This window comes from Rhinichthys klamathensis, unplaced genomic scaffold, assembly GCF_029890125.1.
Source record: "Rhinichthys klamathensis goyatoka isolate OS25496 unplaced genomic scaffold, OSU_Roscu_1.1 h1tg000253l_1, whole genome shotgun sequence".
Lineage (NCBI taxonomy): Eukaryota > Metazoa > Chordata > Actinopteri > Cypriniformes > Leuciscidae > Rhinichthys > Rhinichthys klamathensis.
The window spans coordinates 94683-108604 of record NW_026606775.1 but is presented as its reverse complement, the minus strand read 5'-3'; the positions used below and the strand labels follow the sequence as shown (position 1 = coordinate 108604).

The window sequence follows — 13922 nt, the reverse complement described above, 5'->3', positions numbered from 1 at the left end:
CTTTTTTAATGTTTCTTGTCTAGTCACATTGACATTTTCGAATTACATTAGGCCGCTACATGAATCAAGCTAATTATATTTCAATTCAAAATGGCAAAATTAGACAAAAGTTTATTAGTTTGCATCCCTGATTATTTTTGTCGGTCGTTTAACATTTCTATCGTAAAACAGCTGGCAAATATTAATGTTTAGTTTATCTAGTAGGCTACATCATATCATCTCGTACTTTATAACCGTTAACTGAAACGTCACTCTGGAATCGCGCACAGCAGCCTCTGTGAACAATAAGCCCCGCCTACTTTGATTTGATTGGTCATCTCAACCATGTTGACACAGTGACGAGCGCTGTTAGACTGAGGAGCTCAGATGAGAAGGACGGTTATCCTGGCGTTGTACAATATCCTTGCAGTACTGAATTAGAGCGTAATCAGGGAATTACTTCACGACCTCATATACTAGGTCTCTAGTGACATGTCGGCTTTCTCTTTGAAATGTCGTCAAGGCAAAACCCGCAATTAGGCTCGCGTCAGCTCCAGTAATATTATAGCACTGTCTTTCTCCGGTCCTGAACGCGGCGATTGACGCACTGCGCATGCGCTTAAGGTTTGTTTGGGTTCGGAATACACGTAATACAAATGCCAACTAATATGCAAATTGTATGGCAAAGTTTTTTGTTCTTCTAAACAGAGCTTTCATTATTGGATTCATAAACATGTAAACATCCAGTTGTTGGCAGTAATAGCGTTACACTAAAGAGGGTGTACCGTGTAAATCCAAAAGAACAAGACGCGAGTGCTGAACGTTTGAAAACCAGTTCAAGTATTTGTATTAATCGAGAGGCTGTGACGACCGTGTAAGAGTTTGAATGAAGGACAGTTGTGGAGTAATTTCGCTGGATATCCTCAGTCTGTATGTTGTTGCCACACGTGAGATATGATCCCGATTTACAGAGTGACATGATCCAGCTTGAAATATGAGGTATTTAACTACTAATAACATATTATGTGCTCAGGTTTAGTGTTAATATGTAATAAACATTACATATTCTAATTGTTTCTAAAGTAAGAATTGAATAACATAATATTAATTAACAATGTGTTGTAATGTATGGTTAATGAACTTCATCAGTGTATGAAATAATTTTAAATTGGTTTTATGTGCCCAGTTGAATTCTTTTTTTTTTTAAACCTGGGTTACACAAAGACCTTGCTTCTTTCCGATGTTTTTTATATGGCCTAGTAACAATATACAACCTTACTCTGTACAACAAATATGTTCACATAATTTCAGAGTAATACAATTAACTGAGTATATATTTTGTGACTGTTTTTGATTTCCCCAGATCTGGTCCTGTGGGCGTCAGTATCGCACAGTGATCACAGTTCACACCTGCAGTGAAGCCCCTCCCACAACAATTCACCAATAAATACTGGGAATATTCCCATCATCCTACAAGAGAAGCACAAACTCCAGGAGTAGCAGCTGAAATCTGTGTGACTGTTAAAGATGGAGTTTATTAAAGAGGAGATTGAAGACATGAGTGATCCAGAACCATCCAGAATAAAACATGAAGATACTGAGGAACAAATAGGTTGGTGTCCATTCTTGATTCTTCATTGTTGACTGCTGAGAAACATTAAGGTAACTGTTCTAACTATTCAATATGGTTTTGTTTTTTTAGACCAGATGGAAGTGAAGGAACAAAGACAAGAACTGAATGAAGTTAAAGAGGAACATGACTTCAAAGCTCAAAAGAGTTCTTCATGGTTGAACAGTTTTACACAGCACCAGAAAACACACAATGAAGTGAGAGATCATGTGTGTTGTGACTGTGGGAAGAGCTTTACTACAACTGGCCAATTGAGACAGCACCAAAGAATTCACACTGGAGAAAAACCTTACAAGTGCTCATATTGTGAAAAGAGTTTCACTCAGTCTGGATCCCAAAAATTACACGAGCGAGTTCATACTGGAGAGAAGCCGTACGACTGTACTCAGTGTGAGAAGAGTTTCAAATGTAAAACCAATCTCAAGTATCATCATCTGCGCGTTCACTCTGAAGAAAAGCCATTTAGCTGTGATCAGTGTGGTAAAGATTTTAAAATGTCATCAAATCTAAAAAAACACCAAATAATTCACACAAACGAGAGGCCTTATGCATGCTCATTTTGTGGAGAGACTTTTTCACGGCTGGAACATTGTAAACGGCACCAGAAAACACACACCGGTGAGAAAAATCATGTGTGTTGTGACTGTGGGAAGAGCTTTATTACATCTGACCATCTGAAAAGTCACCAACGAACTCATACTGGAGAAAAACCTTACAAGTGCTCATATTGTGACAAGAGTTTCACTCAGTCTGCACACCTGAAAGAACATCAGCCAGTTCATTCTGGAGAAAAGCTGTACTGTACTCAATGTGAAAAGAGTTTCAGACATTCAAAAAGCCTTCTCAGGCACATGAAAAAATATCATAAGCCGTCACCATAGGCATCATTTACAGGGGGGACGGGTGGGACATGTCCCCACCACTTTTTGCCAGGGTCGATATTGTCCCCTCCACTTTTGAAACATCTCGCGGCACGGATTTACCAATACAAATAAAACATCTCCAGTTAACTAGCAGCATTCGTTTCATTCATTTGTTAAATAAGAGGCGATCTAGCGCTGAAATGTGTTGTCTTCACTCGGACGCGCGCTTCAATCCGTTGCGGAGATTCTATTCGTTCCGGTGAAATCACAAATCAAAATGCACACAAACGTGTCCCTGCTTCTCTGGGTTCTAATCCGCACTCGTATAGTTTTTTTCCCTCATCAAAACCAATAATGTTTATCAGTGGTTGTATATCAAGAATCTTGATATACTTTATCACTGATAAACATTATCGGTTTTGATGAGGGAAAAAAACTATACGAGTGCGGATTAGAACCCAGAGAAGCAGGGACACGTTTGTGTGCATTTTGATTGCACACAAACAAAGCATTTTGTTTAATATCAAGCATTTTGAATCTTGATATACTTTATCACTGATAAACATTATCGGTTTTGATGAGGGAAAAAAACTATACGAGTGCTGATTAGAACCCAGAACCTCCGACACGCTTGGCAAAAATTCTGCCACTGGACCATTACAGTACATACGCAACACAGGCGGATCTATGTATTCACGATACTAACAACATATATTAGATCTCATTGTACGACCAATTAAACCCAAAGTACCATCACATTTTTGGTCGGACATCATCACATCTTTGTATACATTTTTATTTATTTACATCAGTAAGCTACAGGACATCGTCTTTCAAAACATGACCTGCGCGAAAGAGAAAAAAGAATGAATGTGTCATTGTACCCAGCACTTTTGAAAATGCCCTTCCGAATGTGTCTCTGTCCCCAGCATATTTCAAACCAAACTGACCCCCATGGTCGTCACAGTGAGGAACATCTCATTTTCATGTCAAATACATTCTAGAGATTAACAAAATATGGTGATTCTCCCAAAAGCACATTATCATCTAGTTTAATTTTGTGAATTTGGTGAAATGAGTATAAAACTAGAAATACTTTTTTTGTTGTCTGATTAAGGAACTAAAAGAAGCTTAAGAAAAATATTTCTACAGTTGAAGGATCTGAAGGCTCGTTCCCTCCAAGGATGATAAAGATATAGTTCAAAAAATCATTCTCAATGTTAAAGAACAGAAAACTCCACACCACAGCTATAACGATACAGATAAATTATATCGTTGGGATCACTTTCAGAACGATTTTTTTTAAGCTGTTGAACGATAAAACACTGTCAGCCAATCAGAATCCATTCTAATTCAAGAGCTCACGTATTTAAAATGGCAGACGACATTGCGGAGAAATTAATAAGTCCCGAAAAATCCACTGTTTGACAAATCAAGCCCCTTTTTAAGAAAAAATGGATATGAAAAACAATCATTCATACCCCCTGAATAACCAGTGAGAGGTATTACCTCAGGTATCCAGCGCTAGTTTCAACATTGTCTTGCTTCCTTACAAGTTCTGGTGAAAAAGACTAGGTGTTGTTTTTATTCCCACTATATTGACTACACCAGCTAAAGGCTGGAATACACTACACGACTTTAAAAAACTGAACAGATTTTTAAACAGCAGGCATCATATACTTGCCGACTTTGTAAATGGTTAGAAAGAAAAGCTGGGCATCATACAATACAGCACTTAGGATCATACACTGAAGGACTGAGGATCCACTACACTAAACAGAAACACGTGATTCTTCAGTGATTTTTCCGCATTTATACAAATTTCTGTATTTTTGGGCCTGGAAGTGAAGTGAGCTGTTAACCCCACTGAGTGAATGCTGAAACTGCTTCAAACAGTTACTAAACAAATGGCAGATTCTGCATTTTCTAACACATTTATTTCATGGATGGCGCGCGGCTCCATCTATTGTAGTATCTCAATATGGTACATTTTTCCTGTAGTAGTGTATTCCAGCCTTTACATAACTAAAGGCCTGTTCACACCGGGACGAATTTCGCGCGCGATATTCGCCGACGTTTAACGCCTCGGGACTAAACAAAGGGCGCCAATGTGAGTGTGCACACCGACGCGAAAAACGCCACGCGTAAAAGCGTAATTTTTTTTAAAACGCCTCGGGTTCGTTTTTTTTGGTTTGACGCGCCGCGTCAAAAACTATCAGACCAATGAGATTGGTGCTTTTGCTCACGTGTCTGGAGCTTCTGCAGTTACAGTAAAACACAACTTGGGGGCGCTCAAACACAAACGGTCTTGCTGAGCACACATACGTAACGGCGAAGAAGATGCGCCAAGTAGCGTCTACTACACCATAGATATCCATAATAAAGGCTAGATGTCTCGTCCGCGCTGCTGGCCAAATATGGCCTTTATTATGGATATCTATGGTCTACACTGCCGGGAAGAAATAAGACGAGGAAGATGCAAGGCAAGATGAATGTAGAGCGCTGGTCTCGTTGGTGTCGGAACATAAAGAACTATATGACAAACGCGACAGCGACTACAAAATAGGTCTATTTCTGTTTTACATTAAGCGCCATCTAATGTCAGGGAATGAATTTGCATGTTCACTCGGCTCATCGTCAGCGAAAATCGCTTGGGTGTGAACAAAAAACGCATTGAAAAAAGCTGGCGAATAACGCGCGCCGATATTCGTCCCGGTGTGTACGGGGTTATTAAATAACCTGTTTTTTTTGTTATTATAATCACTTCATCTCATGCTTCTGCTCTTCCCTGACTTTCTTAGTCAAACTCTCAGGCCGATAGAAAACTGTTTTGGGAACCAGACAAAACAACTATCATCTGACAGGATTTAACTGATATTTCTAACGCAGAGATCCATCCGATATAACTTTTTGTCATGGTCAGCAGGATGTCGGCCATAACAAAGTGTAAATAATTATTTGTATATCTCTGACTTGGCAATTAATGCTTGAATAATACATATTATTGTAATTTATTTATTTACCTATGTTTACTATGTTGTGTAAAAGGAGTCGGTGGCTGTAGTTCGAAAATAATAGAAGCTGTAAAATGTTAAACATGCTACTTATACAGATGGATTAAAATGGCATTAAAAAAGCTGCAGTAGGTTGCAAGTGTGAACAAATATAAAGGATTTACAAGACAAACTTTTTTGACAACATTCACTGGTGTGTAATTTGATTTGTATCATGACAAAATATGTATTATCCGAATCACCAGATTCTCTTGATTAATTATATTTAAATTCTACACAACCTTCATTTTCAATATATATATTTTTATATATATTAATAATAAAAATAATGGCTGATATATTTATGAATTGTTTCAGTTTAAATGCAAGATGATCATTGGCTGTTTGGCTTTGTAAAATACCAATTATAAGAGCCGTGGACAATAATTAAGCAAATAATCTAGGGAAATATGACATAAATACACTTAGATCATAATCTTGCACAGCCGTTTTCATCCACATTTTGACTATTGAATGCTAGAACTAACCTTTTGCACATCAACAATCTCATATTTAATAGACAAATAAATACCCGATCTCTTGTTTTCTGTTATTAAATCAGGGTTCACTTGAGTTTTCACATTTATCCTCCTTAAACTGATTCTAACCACTTAATATATTTATTTCAAACCAGATGGAAGAGAAAGAGCAAAAACAAGAGCTGAAGTGCTATTTCAAAGGTAATGAGGCTGTATTTATTTTATTTGTTGATACCAATAAAATGTGCTTAATGTGCCAATTTACAGAATCACCAAGAATGAGCTGAAAACATCATCCATAAACATAACTGAATGGTAAAGTTTAGGGTTAATATTATATAAACAGAGCTTTCAGAATTTGAAGTAAGATGGGATTTATTACTAAATGAGTGCATGTAAACATCCAGTAGGTGTCAGTAACACACTAAAAATGTTTCTTTCACCATGTAAATCTAAAAGAACAAATAGAGGATGTGCAGAAGAAAGAGACATGAAATGTTTTATAAATGGAGATAAAATTCTCTGGAGAAAACCAAATATATATTTCCTTTGCATAAAAAGATAAGTAGAAATATAAATAAAAAAATCTATAATAAGGAATTAGAACAAGTTTAAGTGATAAGATTGAACAGATGAATTACAGAAAAAAAGGAGAGAAAAAAAATAACCTTAAAGAAGATTTTGAATCCAGTAAGAGGGGATAGTGTTAATACATCATTTCTGAATAGAACTTAATTGAAAGAATATTGCCATATATATATATATATATATATTTAATTTTTTTAATACTATTATACAAATTGACATTTCCTTTAAAGACTTTAAATTAATTATTGCTTATTTTTACTTAAAATGTTTCCTTTCTTTTTTCTATTTGTGATAATAAATCATACGAACACAAAATATAATTAGAACAATAACCAATAAGTACTTAGACACTTTTACATATGAAAAAAGATAAATAAATATTAATAAAGCATTGAAAATTCATAATTTTTATATCAAACTCTCTTATAATGAGACATTCCTAGTAAGTAATTCAAGTAATATTATTTAAATATCAAATAATACTAATATTGAATAAGTAAATAAATAACTATAATAAGGGAGGGGGGTTATATACAAAAAGGTATTTTATTTTATAAAATATTCTTTGATTTTAGAGTTGCACACATCTTTTCAAAATGTATACATTTGCTCTTAATTTCATATCATTTCCATAGTGTACTTTAAAAACTAAATCGAACCAATCATTGATTCTTGCTTTCTCCAAAAAATAAAAAATAAATGCTTTAAAAGCTGTAATTCTCAGTATTCTAAACACTTTATTAATTTTGTATTAAGTAGCTTACAGCTACTTAGTCCTTAGTAGCTTTTAGTCCTTTACCCAAAAACTATATTTTGTATCTTTATTATATTTGGTTTCTAAAAATATTCTTCCCTGAATTATAGGCTACCTCGATTTTTGTATTAGCATTCTTATTTTACAAGTAGCTATAAAACGTAATGAGCAATAAGTTCACTACAACTTATCAAACATCCTATAAATTAGTATAATTAGTAGATATTTATGGTGTTAAAAATAGCGCATATTAATTTTCAAGCAAAATGTATATTTTAGTTAGAATTATTGCGCTCCAATTTGGTGCGCATGCGCACATCAGCGCTCGTTCAACGAAGTTTAGCAGCAAAATGAAAATATTTGCACGACTTTCCCACATTTACAGATGGACAATATACATGTGGAAAAAAAAAAAAAACATGTCTCAAACGCCTAAAAACAGCACAAAATATAGGCCTATGCGGTTTGCTGTGGTGGATCGATTTGATCCATGATCAAAAAATGACCTGCTTAAGAAACGCGTGAAAACGCAATTATCTAGACTAGATAAACCTGGATCAAATTAGTGGGATTGCGTGAACTTCAATGACCTTTTATGAAACCGCTTTAGCCCCGACGTATCTGTTAGGCTCATTCAAGTCAGGTGTTGGAGTTTAATCACCGCCTTTCTTACCGTCTTTTATGAAACAGGTCTCAGTTCAAGTTGATATTAATTGAGAGGCTGTGACGACCGTGTAAGAGTTTGAATGAAGGACAGTTGTGGAGTATTTTCGCTGGATATCTTCAGTCTGTATGTTGTTGCCACACGTGAGAGATGATCCCTATTTACAGAGTGACATCCAGCTTGAGAGATTAGGTATTTAACTATTAATTAACATATTATGTGCTCAGGTTTAACTTTAATATTGTATACGTTTTTTTTTATGTTGGAAATTATGTGAACATTGATTTAACAATATTAATTATTAAGTGCCATGATGTAGAGGCAATGCTGGTGCTCTAATCTAGAGTTGAATTTAGTCACTTGAAGCCATTCCAAAGCTGTGAGGGACAGAAGAATATTTACATGAAATTAAATTAAATTTATTAATTTTAAATTAAAGTTCACTGAAACTCATCTTCCCTCCATTGTGGATGTCAATCATTTTCCATTCAACATTGAAACTGTTAAACCTTTGACAAAATCATATCGCAACATTAAAATCATGAAACCGCTTCACAAAGGTCTTTTCAACCTCATAGTATCATTATTTCTGTTATACAATAGTTCAAATTATCATAGAAGTACTGGGATAAAAGTTTAAAGTTCAAATATAAACTGATGTCTACAGTAGCGATCAAAATAGAGTAAATCAGCTTTTGATAGAAACTTGCTGCTTAAAATAGCACATTTATCAATTATATTGTTTCGCCACAAGGTGATGACAAGTAACTGTTAAAAAAAAATATTTGTTATTGAATAATTTATTAAAGAGAATGTAGTAGCCTACTGTATGATGCGTCTGAAATAAATGTCAGAAAGATGTGGTGAATTGTTTTTGTAAACATGACTCCTCTTATACATGTACAGTCTGTATAAAGTGTAATGTAGAATCTCAATTATTTTAAAAAATTGCAATGCATATCGTAACGGCATCCAAGTATCGTGATAGTATTGAATATTATAGATATAGTATAGTATAGATATCGAATCGGGAGATAGGTGTATCATCCCAGCCCTATTAGTAACGTATCTGCCAGTGCCATTCTGTCGAAGCATATTTGTTTTCGGCTAATTTTTTTACACAGATTTACAAGCGTTTGAGAGATCGGGAATGATAAATCGTGTTCTGCAATGAACGTGGGTATTTTCAAGTCACAAACATGGTCAGTCATTGACGCCAGTACGTCAGCTGTGGTTGTTGCTCCCGGTGTTGTGTGTTGGAGAGCATGGACCACTGCTCTATGACCGGGGTCTAATTCGTGACGTAGTAGCACTTTTTTTTTTTATTGCTAGTTGCATGCATTAGCTTTCTTGAGCACAACGTGCAGAAGCAAGCACCTGCTTCTCTTAATTTCCTGCCCCAGCTATTGTTATCAAAAGGCTTGCCATCTCTGCCTATTTCTTCTATCCACACCCAGCGGCATTTATTTATATAAGTCCTTTATCAATTAGGACGTCTTTCCCAGGCTTCATAAACTTACTCTCCATCCAGCCGACTGATTGCTCTCCAACATGACGTCTCTGCTCCGGCATCTATTCTTAGGACTCGGTTGCAGCTGGGTCTCAACCCCACTTTTTCCAAAATTTACCCCATTCTACTTCTGATTGGCTTGTAATGTTAGTTTGGTTGAGAGTGAAAGCTGTGTTCCTCTCATACCATTGGTTGGCGAAAATCATGAACTTGAATGTGTTATCAACAAGTTGTTGTTTTTTTTCAAATGTAGGACTATCTTTTTTTTCACAGCCAAACGCTGCATGCCGGAGATCCGGCACGCTGCCGGAAAACTTTAAGCCCTGAATTTATTACAGAGGAGATCGAAGACATGAGTAATCCAGAACAATCCCGAATAAAACATGAGGATGTTGAGGAACAAACAGGTTGGTGTCCATTCTTTGTTCTTGATTGTTTACTGCTGTGAAACCTTAAGGTAACAAAGCTTTAGTTTAACAGATTTTCTGGCTTTGAAATAGAGGAAAATCAGAAATCTCAAAGAGGCACAAAATCTCTTTCTCTGACCTTTACCATGACTGGTCCCTGCTGGTGGAATGATCTGCCTAACTCAACCAGAGCTGCTGATTCCGTAGCCATTTTCAAGAAACGGCTGAAGGCGCATCTTTTTCGGCAGCACTTGATCTAGTAATCCTAACACTTTCTCTTCTATTCTATTTTTTATTATATATATAGAAAATACATGTACTGCGTTAGATTAAACTGCGAAGGGTCATAGCACTTGCATATTGTTGTCCTACTGTTAGTTTAATTGCTTCTATTGTTATCATTTGTAAGTCGCTTTGGATAAAAGCGTCTGCTAAGTGAGTAAATGTAAATAATGAGCCCTATAATTATAATAGAGAGAATGCAACATATTAATCATAAACTTGTTTATACTTGTTTTATCCAAAGCGACTTACAAATGAGGAGAGCAATGGAATCGATAAAACTAAGAATAGGAGAACAATATGCAAGTGTTGTGACCCTTCCCAATTTAGTCTAATGCAGTACACATTTTTTTTCTAATAGATGTAGAATAGAATTGTTAGCTAATTAATGGATTAATGGTCATTTCTTGAAAATGGCTATGGACTTAGCATCTCTGGTTGAGTTAGGCAGATCATTCCACCACCAGGGAACAGTCCATGTCAAGGTCCATGAAAGTGATTTTGTGCCTCTTTGGGTGGCACCAAGGGGCGAGGTGCACGTAAGTCTGGAGTAATGAGTTTAGGTTAAAGGGAGCAGAGCCAGTGGTTGTTCTGTAGGCAAGCATCAGTGCCTTGAATTTGATGCGAGCGGCAATTGGCAACCAGTGCAATTTTGTGAGGAGATGGATGGCATGCTCTCTTCGGCTCATTAAAACCACTCTAGCTGTTGCATTCTGGATAAGTTGGTTTAAGAATGCATGCTTGAAGATCTGCCAAAAGAGCATTAAAATAATCTAGTCTGGATAGAACAAGTAATTGGACAAGAAGTTGCGTAGCATGCTCTGATAGGAAGGGCCTGGTCCTCCTAATGTTGTTTAAGACAAATCTGGAGGACCAGGCAGTTCAAGCAATGTGGTCTGTAAAGTTTAACTGATCATCATTCAACACATCATTCACATCATTCAACTCCAACCATAACTCCATCAAGATTAGCCAGGAATCTTGATTAACCTAGCTGAATGGAGAAGTTGTGATGAAGTGTTGGGTTGGCCGGGACCACAAGCAGTTCTGTCTTCGCAAGGTTTAGTTGAAGGTGGTGGTCCTTCATCCAGCAAGAAATATCTGCCATGTAGGCTGAGATGCGAGTAGCTGCCATTGGATCATCTGGTTGGAATGAGAGGTAGATTTGTCTCATCAGCATAACAGTGGGGAAAAAAAACATGTTTCTGAATGACTGATCCTAGGAATGACATGTAGATGGTGAACAGAAGTGGTCCAAGCACTGAGCCCTGAGGCACCCCAGTAGCTAGATGTTGTGACTTGGACACCTCACCCCTCCATGACACCCTAAAGGACCTACCTAAGAGGTAAGACTTGAACCATTGGAGTGTGGTTCCTGAGATGCCTTTCATCTTTAGGATTGACAGGAGGATCTGGTGGTTAACTGTGTCAAAGGCAGAAGACCGATCCTGCAGAATGAGAACTGAGGATTTGGAAGCTGCTCTTGCCAGCCCCAGAACTTCAGTAACCAAGAGCAGGGCAGTCTCAGTTGAGAGTCTGCTTTTGAAATGAAACTGGTTGTTGTCCAGGAGGTTGTTCTTTGTAAGAAAGGCAGAGACTTGTTCAAGGTATACCTGTCTGTAATTTTCCAAATGTGCTGGATTTAGAGTGGGTTTCCTAAGCAGTAGGGTTACCTGAGCCTGCTTAAATGCGGTGGGAAAGGTACCAGTGTGAAGAGAGTTGTTGATGTAAGTGCTGGTACAACTGAGGAAGAAATGGCTTGAAGTAGATAAGTGAGAATGGGATTAAGAGGACAGGTAGTGGGGTGATTGGAAAGGATGAGTTTGGAGACTTCTGCCTCCGAGAGTAGAAAGAAGGAGGTGTGTGTGGGTGTTAGCTGTTAAGATGTGTGTGTCAGTTAGCAGGAGGAGGAAGTGTGTGAGTCAGAAGAATTGTTAATTTTGTTGGGATAGTATTTCATTTTAGCAGTAGAGATAATAGCAGAGAAGAGAGAGGAGGGATTGATACAGACCAAAGTCAGAAGGATCTTTCGATTTGCGCCACTTTCTCTCTGCGTCCCTGAATTTAGAACGATGTTCGCGGAGAACATCAGATAACCAGGGGGCGGAGGGGGGTGCCACGGGATGGATTAAAGGGGGCATAAGTTAAAGGGTATCGTTTGCACTGTTAGTATCTAGTGTTGAGAGCTGATTAGGGGGAGGAAGTGGATGAGACCAAAGAGGATAGGTGGGAGGGTGAGCATTGGTTATGCGGAAAGGTGACTTGTGGAGGAGTGTGTGTTGTGTCCTGAGGCAAGTTGAGGTTAAGACTGAGGAGGAAGTGATTTGAGGTGTGCAGTGGAGTAACCAACGAATGGTCGGGGAGCAGTAGCACGTGTAAATAAGGTCCAATTGGTTACCTGTTTTGTGAGTAGCCTGCAACCGCATACATACTCGTTTGAGGTCAAATAAGGTGGGCAGAGTGTGGAAATTCTTGGTGGATTTTCAAGTCTCCAAGAACTCCAAGAAACTGCCAAGCTGACCTGGAGGACGATAGACGACTGCAAAATGGAGTTTAATAAGACTGGTGATTTAGTATTCAAATGAGCTGTTGTCACAGTGATGGTAAAGGATCACATTTCCAATCATTGGAGATGAGCGGAGCAGTACCTCCACCCCTCGCGGTCAGGTGAGTGGTGTGTGAGAAAGTGAAGTTAGTGGAGAGGGTAGCAAAATATGACAAGGGAATGACAAAAATAACTTGGCTCAATAAAGTTCTGATGATTCTCAGAAAGATACCTTATCTCTTGTTTTCTTGTATTAAATCAGGGTTCACTTACATTTTGACATTTTTCCTCCTAGAACTGATTCTAATTACTAAATGTTTATTTTAGGCCTGATGGAAGTGAAAGAGCAAAGTGAAAATCTACATGAAGTTGAAGAGGAACATTGCAACATCAAAACTCAAAAGAGTTTTTCATTGAAGAAAAATTCCAAACAGCAGCAGAAAACGCATAATGATGTGAGAGATCATGTGTGCTTTGACTGTGGGAAGAGCTTTACTAGAAGTGTCGGTCTGAAACAGCACCAAAGAATTCATACTGGAGAAAGACCTTACAAGTGCTCATATTGTGACAAGTGTTTTGCTCAGTCTGGATCTCTGAAATTACATGAGCGAGTTCATACTGGAGAGAAACCGTATCACTGTACTCAGTGTGAAAAGAGTTTCAGAACTAAAACTGATCTCAAGTATCATCTGCGTGTTCACACTGGAGAAAAGCCATATAACTGTGATCAGTGTGGTAAATATTTTAAATCAGTACCAATTCTAAAAGAACACCTGAAAATTCACTTAAAGGAGAAGTCATATTATCCATGTTCATATTGTGGTGAGTTTTTTACACGACTGGATCATTGTAAACGACACCAGAAAAAACACACTGGTGAGAAAGATCATGTGTGTTGTGACTGTGGGAAGAGCTTTATTAGAGCTGACCATCTGAAAAATCACCAAAAAATTCATACTGGGAAAAAATATTACAAGTGCTCATATTGTGACAAGAGTTTCACTCATTCTGGAAACCTGAAAACACATGAGCGAGCTCATACTGCAGAGAAGCCGTACTGTACTCAGTGTAAGAAGAGTTTTAGATATAAAAGAAGCCTTCTGACTCACATGAAGATATGTCGTATGAAGTTATCACAATGAGCAACATTTTATTTTCATGTCTAAAT

General features: G+C 37.4%; 2 protein-coding genes across 2 annotated transcripts in view; both read left to right on the top strand.

Moving 5' to 3' along the window:
* Nucleotides 1–13922, top strand: part of LOC130101150 (gastrula zinc finger protein XlCGF7.1-like) — a 260846-nt gene that overhangs the window by 202963 nt on the left and 43961 nt on the right. The gene's annotated exons all lie outside the window — the stretch shown is intronic.
* Nucleotides 1350–2490, top strand: LOC130101161 (gastrula zinc finger protein XlCGF7.1-like). The gene is made up of 2 exons (XM_056266749.1): nt 1350–1591; nt 1682–2490. The coding sequence occupies exons 1-2, from the start codon at nt 1507–1509 to the stop codon at nt 2488–2490; spliced, it is 894 nt and encodes a 297-aa protein (XP_056122724.1). The 5' UTR covers nt 1350–1506.

Excerpts from the sequence above, each read along its gene's own strand:
- LOC130101161 (XM_056266749.1), top strand. The coding sequence starts at position 1,507 with ATGGAGTTTATTAAAGAGGAGATTGAAGACATGAGTGATCCAGAACCA. Across the intron at positions 1,592-1,681 it reads AGATACTGAGGAACAAATAG|ACCAGATGGAAGTGAAGGAA; the intron begins GTTGGTGTCCAT and ends TTGTTTTTTTAG.